At 27.5% G+C, this 18,946-nt stretch overlaps 1 protein-coding gene across 1 annotated transcript in view; it reads right to left on the reverse strand.

Annotated features, from left to right (window-relative positions):
• The window catches only part of LOC142328333 (2-oxoglutarate dehydrogenase, mitochondrial-like), a 38,395-nt gene that overhangs the window by 1,838 nt on the left and 17,611 nt on the right, over positions 1–18,946 (reverse strand). Inside the window, exons 7-12 of the mRNA XM_075372038.1 lie at positions 16,360–16,507; positions 14,444–14,581; positions 12,614–12,820; positions 9,403–9,757; positions 6,622–6,892; positions 2,019–2,208 (exon numbers count right to left, since the gene is read on the reverse strand). Coding sequence (XP_075228153.1) covers positions 2,019–2,208; positions 6,622–6,892; positions 9,403–9,757; positions 12,614–12,820; positions 14,444–14,581; positions 16,360–16,507 — 1,309 coding nt within the window. The remainder of the gene's footprint in view (positions 1–2,018; positions 2,209–6,621; positions 6,893–9,402; positions 9,758–12,613; positions 12,821–14,443; positions 14,582–16,359; positions 16,508–18,946) is intronic.

The raw sequence follows: 18,946 nt of genomic DNA on the forward strand, positions 1-18,946 counted from the left end.
ATGTAGCCTGTCGCTGAAGAATATTCTGTGGTTTTTTATATTAAAATTATCTTTCAATTAAACTTCAGTTTATCTATTAATTTTTTTCAGCATGTAATTATTTTAGATGCATTATGCATTAACGATTTGAAAACTCGCTTCATAACAAAAGTAAAAAATCTAGGGTAGTTTTAATTTCGTAATCACTTTACTCTTAAATTAAATGTATATTAATTTGGATGATAAAATGAAAAATACACACAAACATTGTTACGTCATGAACGACTTATTTATTAAATATTGCATACTAGTAGTACAAGCCATAAACACATGCATTTCTTAGGAAAAAAGTAATTAATTAGTCGCCGCTTTGTCAGTAATACACAACAGCAGTTATAAAGGTAATGTTGTAACGTGGTTACAGTACTTTCCTCACTTCAGCAGTTACAGAAATTGCAGTATTTAACGATTATATTATTTTTTCCCTGTTTGTAATAATAATTTACTTTTGAGAAGTGTTAAACGTAAATTTTTTACTTCCTTGTACAAACTAACGGAAGTATTGTAATCGCGAAAAATTACGGTTTTCAGATTTCAATAAAATATCCATTTTGATCATCACTAAATCCATTTTGACTAGTTTCGGCGTGACATTTGTACGTACATAGGTATCTCCCATAATTTAAAAACGATTAGCCGTAAGATGTTGGACATTTTGGATTTAGGACTGTTTAACATCTAGTTATGCACCTCCCCTTTTGATTGCAATCGATTAAACCAAAAGTGTCCAAAAAAAGCCCAAAATCCCAAGAAAAAACATTGATTTTAGTCGTTTTCTTCACTGCAGTAATAAGCCCTCATTGAGAGCTTTTCAACAATATATCCATCATAAGTGCTACTTTTATTTTCATTGGTTCCAGAGTCTGAGCCAAATAAAAATTTAATTAATGAAATATTTTTGGATCTTACAATGGAAGGCAAATCGGTTCGAATCAGACTTCATTTTTTTAACTATTTTTTTAAATTTAAATATATAATTTAATAATAAAACATATATATATATATATGAAAAAATATCAGAAGTTATTAACTAAATAAAATTTTTATGTACTTTTCATTTAAAAAGATGTGTATATATAATTTAATAGACGTATAAGGAAGTTATGTGGTGTCCACATCAGATTTTAATAATAACAAATACAATAAATAGCTCGTCAAAATAAACAATCAATCATGACTGAAATTCAGTTATTATTAGCGTAAATGGATTATTGAAACGGCATATTTCTGTAACATTTTTCAAGTACGAGTAATACAAAATTTTCTTAAATAATTGATTAATTATAAGAAAATAGATCAAAATTTATTTTTATTTTTTAATTTATTAATTTTTAATGTAAAGTAATGAAATTATTAGCATTTCATATAAAATTAAATTAAACAGATTATCAGAAGAGTTATTAGGTGATCAGACCACTCTCGTTATTTTTACAGATATAATGAAGCGAGTTTAAACGCATCGGCAGAGTGCAATTAAATTCTTAAAATAAAATAGCACAGCGTAATAAAATTATAAAATTTATTTAATATTAAAAAATTTAATAATTCATTTCATGTTTTTAGATTAAATAATTATAATAATATTTATTAAAGACAAAAATATCAGTAATATCAATAAATATTAAACCTATACAAAATAATAGGCTATTAAAAATTGCAATAAAAGATTTTTAAATTTTTGTTGTGTTTCGATGCAACTTAATAGGAAACCATAATTAATACTTGGGGAAATTGAAAAACTTTGGGGAATTGAAAACCTAGATTGTTAGTGCATTTTTAAGAAATTCATTTTTCTGTTTATCATGAACAGTCTTCGACCCAGTCGCGGATGAACACGATGCTGATCTTCCTATATAATTAATCGGGCCTTTTTCATTCCCAATCGCTCTAGTTAATCTTGGTGAAATGTACGACCAAGCCCCTTGATTTTTATGCTCTTCTTGTAGCCAAAATACTCTTGCGTTTGGGTAGTTTGTTACTGCATCTTTTATAATATCATTATAAGGAACGGGCGATATTTGTTCCAATCTTCCAACTGCTATTTTGTTTTCAAGTCCTGCTTTCGAACGCGCTTCTTTTAATTCATAATACACTTTACCGCTACATAATAATAATTTTGATACATCTTTACTAGGAGGCACATCTGGATCCGGTAAGTATGGTTTAAATCTAGAAAAAAATGAAAAAGTGCTTATATTTTTAATTAAGATCTTCTAAAACATTTTCATTTACATCGGTTTTGCTTTTTATTTTCCATCCAATAAAAAAAAAACTTAATCGCTTTAAAATTAATAGAACTAATTTTCCAAAGGCTTTTTCCAGATAATTTTCGGCGAGATCTCAAAATTTATCAGCAATTAACCAGTTGTTTATTCCGCTACTTACCAACAAATTCTTCAGTGAAGTTTCCGTAAATAGTATTCGACTTATTCTAAGTATAATAATAGAATAATAAATAATGTATATTATATTTATTATTCTTTATATGTGTATTTTCATTTAATTAATTTTTTTGTCAAATTTATTGTGCTTTGTAAAATAATCAGCACTAATGAAATATATTACTCGATAACATACTTAGGCATGAGACAGTGGTACCAGGAATGCCAATGAGGAATATAATTATTAGATCTAAAAGGCTTTAAAGATGTAGTTCAGTTAATTTAAAAGCGATTCGTTCAAAATTTTTATAATTTTAATAAAGTTTTACATTTCATCAAGATAATCAACAAATAAAAAAAGTTTCATTTTATTAAGAAAAACGTTTTTTACAAAATGTTTATTTATTTCATGGTGAAAAGAAAATGGTAGAAAATTAATTTTTAATCTAGAGTTCATTTTTCCACTTCAACTAGAAAATATTAAATTATTAGATATATATTAAATTAATATTATTAAATATATACCTTTGTTTTACAGAATTTTTTTTACAAACGAATAGCGTACAGGATTTATCATCGAATGAAAATTACATTACAAAATGTTACAATTCAACTATTAAAAAGAGGGGTTTTTGCAGAATAGTTGAAAAAGAGACATTTATAAAAGTATGCAATGAAATTATTTTATAATTAATGGCATACAGATAACAGGAAAGAATAATAAGGAGTTGTAAAGGGATCAAAAGATGGGCCCCGTAAGAAGATGGATTAAAACGACTAATTATTTTTAAAATTACAAGCTGAATAAAAAATCGTTTGAAGGATTTTTTTAAAAGAATCTTTTAAAGTTCTAAAGAATTTTTAAAGATTGATCTCAAAAAAAACACCAAATCTTGTACTTTTCTTCCTTAGAAAATTGAGAAAAAAAACCGCGGAAACTTTTTTCAAAATGTTTTTTTTTTCTATTGATGTGAAAAATTAAAAAAAAAAATATAGAAATTTATGCTTTATATTACAAAATAATTTACTTACTTGCTTTATATTAAAAAATCTTAGTAGGTAAGCCTTACCCACCCAAATTTCTATTATTTATTAAATTCACCGAAAAGTTATCTTCCAATGAATTAGAGAATTTGACATAGTGGAAGGAGGAGGAGAAGGAATAACCTATAGTCATGATATTTTCGTACGCGATATCAAAAGTTAATTAAAGGATATAAAACATATCAGGAACACCTTTAAAATCAAGTTTATTTCGTGTTCAGAGTTAGTTAAACAGGATTTACTTAAACATTTATATCCTTAAACACTCTCCATTTAAAAAAAAAAAGGTTTAACAGTATAAAAATTCTAAAAGACCTTTATAGGGATAGCCAAATTTTTTTAATTATTTAAAGATGCGCCAAGAAATTCTATTTAGATTGTTCTAAAAACTAATATTTTCCCGATTTCTCAGAATTTTAAATTTGGCAATATTATTGGTAATACAAATAAGAATTTTTTAATCGTTTTAAGTGTGTTTTTCTCAATTTTTTTTCTGTTAGGCAAAAGTGATTTGGAAGGATTTTTACGGCCGATTCCTCTTCCGTATACAAACGTACTCCGGAGGATGTGGTATGGAAAAACGCCATTTTATACGAAAAACGACTTTGCCTGATCGGAATTCGAACATAGATTTCTTTTGATGTCAAGACGAAGACACTAGCACTCTGTCAAAATAGGCGGTGGTGATTTAAAAAGTACATTAATGAGAAAAAATGTTTAATTTTTAAATTTTAATATAAAAATAGTTTTCTTAAAATCAAGCTAATTTCACATGTTGATTGAAAATTTATTTGGTTGTTAATTCCTGATTTTTTGGAGACTGAACAACCAAACAAGCTATTATCGCACTAAATTTACACGCCCAAGATGTGTCACAGATCAACTACAAACCTAATGCAATTTTTTCTGTAAAAGAAAAGGAATAATTGTATTGACAAACAAACCAACTTTTTGTGTATGGTATTTAATAGACACAAACATTATTCAGGGTCCTTAATGGGATCATACACAAATTATTAAAATAGAATGTGTGTACTCCATGTCAGAAAAATATATAAATGAATCATAACACGATAAAAGAATTAAAACGCGAAATATATATACATAAACATATATATCGACGATTATGGTTTGCTAATTTAAATCTGCAATGCGAAGATGCAAAAAAGCAATCACAAGCATCAAGGAAAATGTGACTAACTGTTCTGTAACGATTATCCAAAGGATAATCAGAGCACATATTGGAGTAACAGTATTCTTAAAGCACTGTTGACTTCTATAGCAATACAGTAGTATCTTTTTGCCTACTACTTTTTACCATACATTCTGCCAACCTACTTTCAAACAGTTTTAGAAAGATGCCTTAATATTATGGATAAAATACTTGATGAAGATGGGCTGAGTGCAAGCTTCCTAAGTTCAAAGCAAGCTTCCTAAGACCAAACCAGTTCTTTCATGTCCTGGATTTTCTAAATGGTTAAGAATCCAGAAAAAAATTATGTTTGATTTTGATTTTAGTTGTTAAGTACAGAGACTGGGCGAATATCCACAAATATTCCATGCATAATGAATATGGTGAATAGAACTTAAAGTATCAATAACTAGTAATCTGCCAAGTTATGAGTAGCAATAAGCAAGCCATAAAACTCAATAATAAATAAGCTGCCTTTGTGAAGCCAGATTAAACATGTAAATTCTCTTTTCTAATGCAAAGAACCAATGAAATTCATCCTGTTTTGATTCATTAGTCTAAAAGACTAAGTGAATTCATCTTAAATAGATGAGTTTAAAATAATCATATTATTTGAAATCAATATTTACTTTAATAAGCCTTGAGGTATAGTGCATTTTTTTAATTTGGGATCACTGTAGATAGTTGTATACTTTGAATTAAGTGTATCTGTAGCTTTCTTCTACTCTAGTTCATCAGATCAGAATGTGTTTTTGATTAGAAACCTAACAGCTGAATGACAACCAGCAGACTAGGTGAGTCTACACTCATCAAAGTTCAACATAATGTAGTGGATAATAAACTGAGTGTATACTATGAAAGCGAATGAATAAATGGAGAAGTAATCTGACATTATTATTATTCAAAACCAGACTGAAATTCCATTGAAATCATAAATTACAGTCATCAGAAATATAATTTCATTACAGTTTTTTAATAGGATAAAATTTATTGGTTGATTTGTTAAGGTCTTTAGATATCTTGCGCAGCTTTCATGATATGGGACCTGTTGGCTGCTTTCCTCATTAAATAGTGAATTTATTGTTACCTTGATACATTTATGACTTACCAGCCTAGGACTAAAGAAAAATTGTAAATGACAAGGCTGTACAAATTTTGGCACAAAAATACTTGATTTCTAAGACTAAGTTGACAAGTCAGACCAAACATGTATATTCTCTTCCCTAATACAAATCCAATCAAATAACCCTTGCTTTGATTGATCGACCTAAACAATTACACTTTAATCCAACCAAGAAAGATTGATTTAAGAATAATCAAATATTATTTGAAATCCATATTTATTTTTATTTTCTGCGGTTTGATGTGAAGTTATAGAGGTATTTTTGTATCAATAAAATCAGTTTTTAAGTTCGTTTCTAACCGTAAACATAGATTAAGTTATATGTAGAAGATAGGTTTCTACCTCAATAAATTACTATTACGCAAAATAAATATGGTGATGAAATCAAGAGGGTAATGGATTGATTTATCCTACCCATTTATCTCATGATATATGAAAATTAAGATGTACAGAAATTTTATACCTCACAGGAGGTAACTCTTGTGTAGTCTTATTTAAATGCTCTGTTTATTTTCTCAAAAAATTAAAGAGTAATTTTATTTTTTATCGCTAACTTTTCATTTTGTGGTTACTTTCTGTACAATTTGTGGTCATTAAGGGAAAATAAATCCATATGCCACATTAGGACTATTAATAATATAATATATATCTGAAGTATGGTGTAAAACCTAAATTCTGCATCATAACATATTTGAATGAACAAACACCTGAGTTATATTTAAGCTGTCACATAATGAAAATGCAATAACTATGCTATAACCTTTTCTCCATAAATACTTATTAATACATTTAATTTATTATTATTATAAATTGTCATTAAAAATATTTCAAAAGTTATTTACTTTGTATCACCAGTAAATTCAGATAATGGCGAAACACACTGTGGATAGCGAAGTAAAAATTTTGGTGTAAAAATAATAAGAGGTTTACGATAATTTAATTTCACTTGTCGACGAAGTAAATGAAAAAAACTGGCTGGAGTCGATGCATTACAAATGAACCAGTTACTTTGTTTCATTTGTTTTGGCATATCAGTAGTTGCTTCTGAATCATCATCATTACACATCTGTAAAAATCTTTCTATTCTTGCACTAGAATGTTCTGGTCCCATCCCTGAAACACACAACATTGTTCATTAATACAGAATCATACACACAAAAACATGTGGTTCAGGCCACAATTTTAATGTGAAGAAACCTGATTCGCATTACAATTACACTTCACAATCTAGCAATACAATCTGAAAATTATAATATGATATATGTTATAATTCATCCATATATTGTACTAATTTTCATTTTTCTTTTTCCCCCTTTTTAACTTATTTATCATTTCTTACTTGGGGCTCCCTCCCTTAGTCAAACAACGAGTGCTTCTGTTGCTGTTGCAGAACATAAATTGTTGGAGAACACTGATATATATTTCCAATTGACATGTGCTGTAAGCTAGATACATCATTGTCATAAGTGAATGATGCATTAAATTCTGAAAATATTAAATGTCTAGAACTGTTGAATTTAAAAAGACGATTGGCAATTTCTCTTATAGTGCAATCCAATTTTGGATATATGATCAGTTTAGATCATCAGAATATGAAATTCTAACATAACAGGCAATTTTTTAATATAGTTTTAATAGTAATAAACATAACTGGATATATGGATTGTATTTAAATATTATGTAATTAATATTCAATTGAAGGTTAAACAGAGGGAAAACAGGCTAAACCACATTATATAAATTTTCAGGAGGCCACTTTTAAGTTGGCAACATGATAGAGTAATAAATCTCTAATTAACACATTTATTTGGCCAAACATTATTTTATTCCCTTCATCATTTTCTTTGAGTCTCCTATTTTATAAATTTCTTATTAGCTCTGTATTCATATGTAGCTGTTTTTCTACGGTTTTGTTAGAAGAAAACCATAATACCAAAACCTGAACAAGTGTTTACTTAAAAGAATAAACAAACAAACAAACATTGAGACTAATTTACATACTACATAACAAACGATTAATTCAAATTGCCAAAACATTAATCATGAATTAATATCTTAATAAGAAATAATATTTTCATTATTATAAAACATTTCACATTCATTAAAAAAGGAATTAAAATGAAACAAAAAAAAGTTTTCAAGACTAATTATTATATTAAATAGAAAACAAGTAATTCAAATTTGTAAAGTTTAGTTTATAGCAATAATAGAATAGATAATGTGACAATAAAATGTACAGAATAATCACTGATGTGACAAATCATGTTCTTCCCCAGTCAGTAATGGACATGCCTATTGTTCTCCTGTACTGCAATATTAAAAAAACCTTGTTTTTTCCTGAACTACCATCTCCTCACTTCTTCTCTACTCACTGTGATGTTATTAATAAAATTCAGAATAATTATACAGAAAATAAATTAATATAAAATTCCATTACATTATTATTATTATTATGACAAGAGTGTGCTTAAAGCAATTGTATGGTTGTAGTATAATTTAAATTATGATTTTAATGTTTATTTTATCCCAAATGATTGTTCACCACTTGTTTCTATGTTGTAGAAAGGTGACTACAAAATTTGTAAAACTGTATTATTTCACAATCAACCTAAATTTGCCACAAAATGTTAAGCCACATTAATGGCCACATTAATGCCACATTAATGTAGCTAAGACATTCTACTGCATCAGAGCAAATAGTAGCCAGCAAAATTAGCTCAGAAGCTAGAGGATTGTGAAATCTTGAATTTCAGATTCCCTTTAAAATCATTTTAATTTAAATACACTTAGATTTGCACTATGTTATCTGCTTATTTTATACTTATGAAACTAACTCACTTGTTTATTTACTGCTACAGTCAGAAGAATGAATACATTATATTAATAAAATATTTTTCTTCAATCTGACTTTCAAGGAGTCATCCTTTTAGATAATTTTTTATACATCCTTCCTTTTTAGATAATTTTTTTTAAAAATCTTTAATACATCTGATGAAGTGGTGTGCATCACAAAAGCACTAATGTGAAAGAATCTTTGAAAAAATAATCAGTATTTGATATTTTTATTTGATTTATTATTGATAATGATTATTATCATTATATACTGCTAGAATACTAAACTACAAATTTATTAATGAAATATTCTTGTAAATAAACATGGTTGAGAGTAAAGTAACGTAGGATGTTATTTTACTTTCCATTGTCATATGTTATACTTTGCCGTCATTTCCTCAAGAAGCCTGTGAACAGTTTTATGTATTCAAGATATCATACCTAATATAAGAAAATTTGTTGTTAAGACAGCATTCTTATAACTTGAACTTTCTTCCTAAATTGCATGATTTTACACTATTTTTTTTTCTATATTTTTCTCCATGGTCATTTATGAAAATTATTTTAAAATCAAACTTTCAAAACAAATCAAACCAAATCAAATTTAAGATGAGTTTGAAAAGCTCCTGAAAACCTTTTTAACAAAACATTTAAATCTATAAAATTTGATTCAGTTTGTCATTTAAAGAGATTAAAAATATATTTTTTTAAATTTACAATACTATAAAACAATTTTTTATAGCATTCTAATGTGTTATATTATTTTTATTGATTGATGATAAACTATGCACCTTCCATTCCATGGGGAAGTAACAAAACTACTCCTGCTTGACGGATCCATTTTACTTCACCAGAGCTTAGATATTGATCCATTAAAATCTGAGCAGAATTGCAAAAGTCACCAAATTGGGCTTCCCACATTACCAGCGCATAAGGATTAACAAGGCTTACACCAATCTCAAATCCAAGAACACCAAATTCACATAATGAACTGTTGCATAACATATACATAGCTTGATTTGGAAATATATTTTCTAACACATTAATTCTTTTGTCTGGTACTTTTTGATCATGCAATACATGATGCCTATGACTGAATGTACCCCTTTCAACATCTTGACCACTAAGCCGAACATATATTCCTTCCTGAAAAAGACAAGTTATCAGTATTAAAAAATGAATCATCTAATTTGGTAACAAAACAGAATTCCTAATTGATAAACATTTTTTTGATTTTTAGATCAATTTTAATTTTTAATCATGACTGAAATTCATCAATCAATCAACTTTATTTTATTACTGTGTTAGATTGATAATTTATTTATATTTTATTGATAATCAAAATAATGATAATAGATCATGGAATTTTAGTGATAATGAATCAAATATAGCAAGTGCTGTGAATTATTTAAATTATTGTTTATACATCTTTTTTTCTTTTAGAAACACTTTTTCATTTGGGGATAAGTTATTTTTACATTTGTAAATGTAAAGATACATTTATGTTTTTGCAATTTAACATTGCAAAGATGCAATATTAAAGGTTTAGTATTTAAAAAATGTATGGAACCTAATGCGTAACATTAAGATCTACATTAGTTGAATTGTTATCTGGGCGAGTCACCACATCCTTAAATTTCATTGTTATTGTCATTGTAATTGAGAAGTAGGCAAGTAACAACCTCTTTGCCTAGTGTTTTTTATGCTGCAGTTAGCCAGCCAAATGACTCATGGGATAAGTGATCTCTTACAAAGTTCACAATGGCCTCGTGTAAGAGTGGATGAGTAGGTACAGGGACAGGATGCTCAACTGCCCTTGTGGTGAAAAATCACCCCTAAAGGTAGAAGTACCAATATTTGGTTGACAGCATTAGGGTGCAGTTTGCATTAGAAATCTACTACATTAAAAATCCAGATGAATATCCTCAGGAAATTAGATGGAATTTATAATCAACGATCAACATTATTCATGGTACAAAAAGAACAAGAATTTGATTCTTATGATGCATTTTGATAACTTGAGAAAGAGAGAGCATAATAACAATGCTTTCTAGACTGATATATGATTTTAAAAAATATATACATATTTAAAAAGTAGACTCCCACAATTCTTAGTCTGTGAAAAATGACTTGGACACAATATGAATATTAATATACATCATATCTATGAAGTATTAACTTAATTAAAGGCTATTAACTTTACAATATGTTTAGATTACTTTTTAAATTTATTATTTCCATGAGATATTATGTTTTATATTCAGCATATGATAATTAAATTACAGTCTATCTATTCATTTACTTGATGTTGTCCATGAAGGTTAATAGTAAAAATTATTAATTTGTTTATGACAAATTAAATAAAATATTTTAATTAATTGTTAGTTTTAAATGTAGATACAATGAGCACAGTAACTATGCAATTAAAGAAGCACTCCAAAGTAACACAAGAACCCACACCTTGGCTGATAACCTCATAGTAACAAATTACAAATATATTTTTTGAGGTCATTTCACTGGTTTATTGCTGTTCTCCATTCCTTTCTTTTCTGTGCTAATCTTTTAATCTCAACATTAATAACTATGTCCTCAGCTATCTGTCTTATAAGTTCCAGACTTTATCTTTCAGTCATTAAGTGTTACACTTCATAAAAATATTTTTAAGAAAATCTTTTTTAAACATTACATCTATATTATTAGCAGACTTCTGTTCTGCATGAAAACTCTCTTGACTTGTGCCAGTCTTCTTTTGGTCACTTAATTTACTTTGATACTATATTTTACTTTTGTTTCAAAAGTAGCTCTGCTGAATCCAGATTTTCCCAAGGTACCCATGTTACAATGATATGACAAGTCATAAACTTCTTCCTGGATTAAAATTGAAACCATACCATGTTACAACTGTGCAACAACTGAAGGAGACATACCGAAATGACTTGATTATTGCAACTTGCTTCTTGAAAACAATGCTGGTGGACAGAGAGACCTGATTTTGTATTTCGTGTCAGACAAGGCGTGGTTTCATTTACCCAGCCATGTTAATTCGCAGAACACCAGGTATTGGACAGCGAGGAATCCTCATGAGATATTTGAATGTTGACTTCTCTTGTTAATTATTTAGATAATTAACAAGAGAATTTAAGTAAGCTCTTACTCTAGTTCTATCTATAGAGTCTTCTGATACTGGTCATCAATGCAATTGGTAGAATGGCTGCTTCTTTTTAGTAGAGGTTTGTGAGATGGAGACCTTCCTAATGATGTGCTTAGGGATTCAATTTTCTATCCAGAAGTTACATAAATAGTTCTTTCTTTTTCTGTTTAGCCTCCAGAACCACCGTAAGGTATTACTTCAGAGGATGAATGAGAAGGATGATATGTATGAATATAAATGAAGTGTAGTCTTTTACAATCTCAGGTCGATCGTTCCTGAAGTGTGTGATTAATTGAAACCCAACCACCAAAGAACAGCGGTATCTACGATCTAGTATCCAAATCTGTATAAAAGTAACTACCTTAAAGAGTTCAACAGATGGCTGTAGTCCCGATCTGTTGAAGCTAGATTATTACTCCTCTTAATTTTAATCAACAAATCCATATCAGTAAAACACTTTACATACAGTCATACATACATTGCAAAATTATGTATCAATTTTCCGCAGAAAATACACAGGAATACAATAAAGTACACAGGAATTTACAATAAATTGTATGAGGTATGAGGGAAATTTCCTATTCTTTAGCTTATACAACAGTCTAAGTCTACCGCTACTTCCTTACATCCTCATCTAGACAAGTTTCATTTCATATGATTATGGAAAGATATGGTTTTAGACTGATGCAAGACAAAGAGTACAGAAGGAAATCAGAAAATGCTAATCATACTAAAAAGTCACTCAATCATATCTTTTATAACTATAAAACATTAAACTTAAAAAGAAAAAACTAAAATTTAGTATCCAATAAATTTTGAACAGTTTCTACAAAATTTTATTTTTAACTTACCTGCAAAAGGGATGCAAAAGCAAATGATTCTCCACAAGCCCAATCTATTATATTATTAGCAATATTTTTATTTCGGATTGAAAAAATACGTTCTAAACCTTTGTGTAAATTAAAATTAGCAGGCGGTGTTGATATCGCTTCTCCAATCTTTAATAGAATTTCTGATTTAACACCAGTTATTGGAATTTCTAATTGATCTTTTTTTTGCTATAAATAAATTGGAAAATGTATGTTAAAGTTATTACTGGTAAAATAAATATACTTTCAATAAAGATAAATGAGCAGAATTTTTCAAAAGCTGAATTATTAAATTTAATAAAAAATATAAAACTTTTACTTAATTTGAGATAAATGCATTTAAAAAAATTACATATGTATATTTTTTAAGTTTGTTTTTAGTAATGCATTTCTAGGGTATTATTAAGAAGTCCATAATAAACAGTATTAAAAGAATAAACTTATAAGTAAAACAAAACATAACTTCTCTTGAACATAAATCAGCATAATCATGATAAGGGCTCCTGAAAGTACCAATCAGCACAATAAGATTTCCTGACTGACTGTACCCTCTTTGGATTGATTATTCTCATCCTTAATCTTATCACTTTTCTTATCATTGAATTTCTTTTATCTGGATAAGCAAGAAAAGAATTTAAGTTTATTAAGCACTAATCACAAAGAGTTTTGAAATGGTAATTTTAGATATAAAATTTGTTAAGTATATTATCAGTCTAGCCCAATAGGTTCCTAGAAATTTCCGACAAAATTAAAAAGACAAATTTCTGAGCAAAAGGCTTTTTTCTCTTTTTGAGAAGCCAAGTGAGAAAAAAAGATCAAAGACATTTTTCGGTCTACACACAGTCTCAATTTATTATTAATTAGATATCTTATTACATTCATATAAATCTGAAATGTTCATATTCTTACAATACTGTTCATGATATATTTAGTTTTTAGTAAATATTTTTGAGTATTCTACTAACTTAGATGTAGTAGAAATCCTTTACAAACTTATATAACTTTACAATTAAGTTATACTGTATAATTTTTTTTTTAAATTATTTCAACTAATTAATTAATCCAGATATTTTATTCAATTTTAATAATGATGTGTTTTATAAACACTACCTTTTGATGTAAGATTGTTTTCAGTAAATCCATCTGTAAAAATCTGTACAACTTTAAAATAACAAAACTTGTTTACTTTTATTTCTGCTCTGGTGGTTCCCTTGATATTTGATTTCAAAAACAAAACAAAGCACTACTATTTATTAAACCGTTTGTAGGGCAGTATGTTTAATAAAATTGTATGTATAATTTATTTATAAAAAGTTCCTTGGAGAATTGAATTGTTATTAATAGCATTAGCTAAAAACAGATCTATAAGTTTTATTTATACATATTACCCTTTAGATCTTTTTTATCATGTAGATTTCAAACTTTGTAAGTCAGTTGAATTTTGTAGGAATATCAAGCCACTTTTACTCATGTGTGTATTTGTCAATTATAATAGCATTAAATAAGTACAAAAATTGATCCTTAATTTCTTCCTTTTATTTAATCATACTTTGAAAGAATGTGTTTTTAGATATATATTTCTATTTTCAATTTTTTAAATAATATCTATGACAATATAATACAAGATTTATTACAAGACTACAAAGATTTAATAAGATATTATCATTCTATTCTTTAAACATTTTATATTAATTTAATTTGCTTCAGTTTATACTGCACATAAAAAGTAAAATATTTGAATTTTTTTTCAATTTAGCATGAATAGGAAAATTTGGGATGAAGAATAAATTATGTAAATGCAATAACACTTACACTAAAAAATCCTGGCCATGGAGAATCAATCCAGGAAGAACTAATCAACTTTTTGTTTTTCATTGCTTCCTGGTAACCATCTTCTAAAAACTTTTCATAAGCATCAGCCATATTTTTTACTTCTTCTGGAGTAATCACCTTAAAAAGGAAATAATAGAAATTTAAATTTATTTACTAGATAAGAAATCTACCAGGTAGAAGGTGACTAGAATTTTTTTGAACTCAAAACAGTTTGAAAAAGGCAGTTCTGCTTGACTTTTTCTTTCAATTTTGCATTTTCCTACAGGTTTATAATTAAACATGAGCAAGGACAACCATTCTTTTTAAATAAGTCAACCAATTGTAATTGAATGTTGTAAAGTCATCATTTACAATTTTTACTTAGAACTCATATTGAATATCTTTTATCTTACATCTACCTAACCTTATTAATATTATTTTTTCTCTTTGTAGATATCTCATCTCTGGTTGGTTGTCTTTTCTTTGACATTATCTAAGATTCACTCCCATTAATAAGCCTACTACTATAACTTTGTAAAACTTCATAATGGTGTTCATATTAGCCTCATTATTTTTAAATGTCTTGTATTTGTGCTGCAAACTTGTTAGAATTTGTAGTTCTTATTAACAAGGTCAAAATTTGTTCTAAAAGAAATATAATACTTACAAGCTTCAGCATTTTAGAAAATTTATACAGAAGAAACTGGAATTAGTTCTTAGATTCACTCAACAGAATCAGGTTAGAAGGAGATTAATAAAATACTATTATTACTAACTAGAGTAATATTTTTCTACAATCTTGAGAGTGCTGATGTGTAGTTCAGGTACAAATTTGGCATGACAGAGAAGTAGCAGTTCTCCCTTTTATCCAGTAGCTTATAGGTTCATATCTTATTTTATTGTAAAATATACTTTGTAGGTTGAAAGCTTATAGATTCATGAATCAGGTTTGACCCACAGAGAAGTACCATAAGCTTCTGCAGTTAATTAAATCTTTAACAGTAAATATGAAAATAAATTTTTCAATTTCCTTCCTGAAATAAATAATATAAATACAAACAAGAAACAACTTTTTTTTGGCAACCACAACCAAGAAAAATATTTGAACCACATATTGGACGGTAGTTTGAAATAGTGAATGGATGTTGCCACAGTCTTTGTCCATAGTACAATGATTACACAGTATCAGTGTGTTGTAATTTATGATGTTTAGTAGCAGTCGTGATGTCAGAGAGTAAGATTAGATAATATTTTAAATAATAATATTTTTATTAATAATAACCCAGACTAAATTGAACATTAATGATGGTTGTAACTTTTACAGCAATCAATAGAAACTTTAATTTTTTTTTGTCTTTCAATGTATTTTGAAGCAATTCCTAGCAGTTCTTTCAGGCGATGAAAACATGTGTTTAAGATATGCTTAAACAATGTAATAGGTCTAAATGTTTTTTTGTGTATTTAAGTATGTGCTTCATTATGTTCAAGTGCACTAAGATTTAAAACTTTTTTGTGTAAGTGTAAAATATCAAAGAAGCTGTTAAATGTTAATGAATTCATGAATAAAAATCAAATCACAGATTTAATTTTTTATTTCTATGAGACAGTTATCAAATGCCCAGCTTTTTGTTGCAATGGAATACCTTATAATAATAGGAATGCTTATTTCATAGTAATGCAGAGTTAACATTTGGTGACAAAAAAAACAAACAAAATACAACAATTGAAAACATTCAGACAAAAAAATAATTGTTAATATTAGAATCTACTCAGTTTGAATTATCATTTTGGTTTAGTATTTTGCAGCAAGATGAGATGAGAAAAGTATATTTCTAGAGAAAACTTACTTATCAAATTTAATTCTCTTATTTATTAAGAACAAATTTTTATTTTATTTAATATTTTTATTTTTATACCTTTTCTTTAATTAATTTATCAGCATATAAGTAATTGACTGGTTTCATTTGCTTAATTTTCTTGTACATTACTGGTTGTGTGAACATAGGTTCATCAACTTCATTATGTCCTAATCGACGGTATGAAACAATGTCTATTACCACATCTCTGTAAATTAAATAAAAGAATTATTAATATTATATGAAGACTACAAATAAAATAGCCATCATGTCGCTTACAAATTTTGAATCCTATAATTTTGTTTAGAAACTAAGTTCATATTAGAGTTTTAGTTACATCTTTACACTTAACTTTTATTTAGAGAAAGGTAAAAGTAAATTAAAAAAAAATAGCTTACATTATGTGTGAAAAAGGATAACCACAGCTACTCTTTTTCATGACTAATAAATTAAGTCTACAATCATTAACAAATACTTTTTATAATGAAAAAGAAGAATTATATAACTTTCTAGTCATACCACTAGTACACTGTTTAGCTGCCAGTAGTTATCCATTATGTTGAGTTAGGTAATTTGATAAGCAACTAATGAGCAATTTGTTTGCTGCTATTAATTGGGATATATTGCTGAAATAACAGAAGAGGAAGTAGAAGGTATACTAGATGACAAAAGTTTAGCTTCAGATAAAGTAAAGTAAAGATAAACTAAAAATCTTAAGATAATTTTAGAAGGCATGCTTAAAGAAAAATTAAGCTGTTTATATGGTTCTTGAAAGACCATCTGGTAATACGGAACAGAATAACATTTTTAAGAATTGAATCCTTCATTAGCTGTGCAATAATAACTGGTGTTATGAATAGAAAAAATGTCTCCTTTCCCTTCAAAAATAAGTAGAAGTTCCAAGTTAAGTGGTGACAACTGTGACTCAATTCTAGAATTGAGAAACAAGGGTCTACTTAGTAATGAAACGTACCTAGGAATTTCAAAGGTTTCTCCTTGAAAGGTACTCCTAAGAATGATTTTCTCCATTTTATTATAGAATATTAAAAAAAAGACAAATAGATCACATGAAAATTGTCAAGAATCAGTCACTGCCAATGTTAAATGTTAGAACATGCAATGTTTTGTTATCACCTACTTATTTTCTGAGCACATTACGCAAACTTAAGTTTAACAGATTAGTCACCATATATTATGTACCTATGAGTAGTAAATAAAAATTAGAACTGTACTAATACTATTAACTAGGCAGATTGGGCATTTCTATATATTTTTTTCCCACATATGTAAGAAATATCTTTGAAAAGATAATAAATTAATTATGGAGTAATATGTTTTAACAGTACAGTGAATTTATGACCCTATACATTGAAGTGACTAATCTTCATAGATTGATCACATTCTAATTCATAACAGATGACAGTTAATATACCAGAATGCATGAATTCTGGCATATCAATGAATTCACTAAATTTTACAGTCTTAAATAATAATTCTTTCGCCAAATTACATTATTGATCATTATTGTTCATTTTAATTCTATAGACAGATTAGTATACAACAACTTCCAACCAATCACTACAACACACACTTCGTTAAGCAGTACATGAATAAAATAATTGGCCAATCTGAACATGATATTTAGACTTATCAAAGCAAATTAACTTTTCTAAACTTTTCTTAAACAATCACAACACATCAGATTCCAGCCAATAAAAATCTCCCATTTCTTTACAAGAATGAATATATTGACTTATTGCAATCAACCAAATTTAGATTAATCAAGAAACCAAACTGCTTTGATCAGTCTTAGTACTTCACATTAACGGATCAGTACCACAACTATTAATTTCACAAGACACTGTTAATTTATCAATCAAGAATTCTATATTTACAACCATTTTAAAAAAAAACATTGAAAAATCATATTAAGGAATTATATTGACTTTAGTGTATAGTGTTTCCAATAAGGCTGAATGAAATCTTCTAAATTTAAGTAAATCTCATAATTTACAATTCAAAATGAATTAGATTTTTTTTACTGTGGCTTAATTAAAATCATTAAATATTGCATCTGCATTATTTTTATTTATATTGATAGTTTACATAACAAAAAATAATACTCTTATCATAGATTTTAATTTAATCTTCTAGAAAGTATATTATTCTTTATATTTTGCTAATAGTATAAGTAGATGTAGTACAAGTGATGTTTCTTTCACTTTCATATGTAGCCCTGTTGATTTCCATTTCCACTTTTCTACTCCATTCTATGGTAAATATTTTTATATTAGTAGAGTTTTACACTTCTATTGACAAAATCAAAATTTTTTTATAACTGTCTATTACAAATGCATTGACATTTATTCAAAATTGAAGTATATTGTTTTAGGAGGTGAAAAATAAAAGAAATTGTCACTATGATTTTTCTCACCTACATGCTGTCTTTTTTACTGTGCAATATTATGCACAATATTAATCCAGGTTGTAGGCAACTGGAGAATGCTTCTTGATTGTAAAAAATTGTTATTTGGTAAAAATAACTAGTATCTATCTTCCAGTGTTTGATTACAACCATTGATTAGGTGCTTGACAAGATTTTCTTTATTAAAAATTATTAGTGCGTGCGTGTACACACACACACACA

Source organism: Lycorma delicatula, chromosome 7 (genome assembly GCF_047948215.1).
Source record: "Lycorma delicatula isolate Av1 chromosome 7, ASM4794821v1, whole genome shotgun sequence".
In the NCBI taxonomy this organism is placed as follows: Eukaryota; Metazoa; Arthropoda; class Insecta; order Hemiptera; family Fulgoridae; genus Lycorma; species Lycorma delicatula.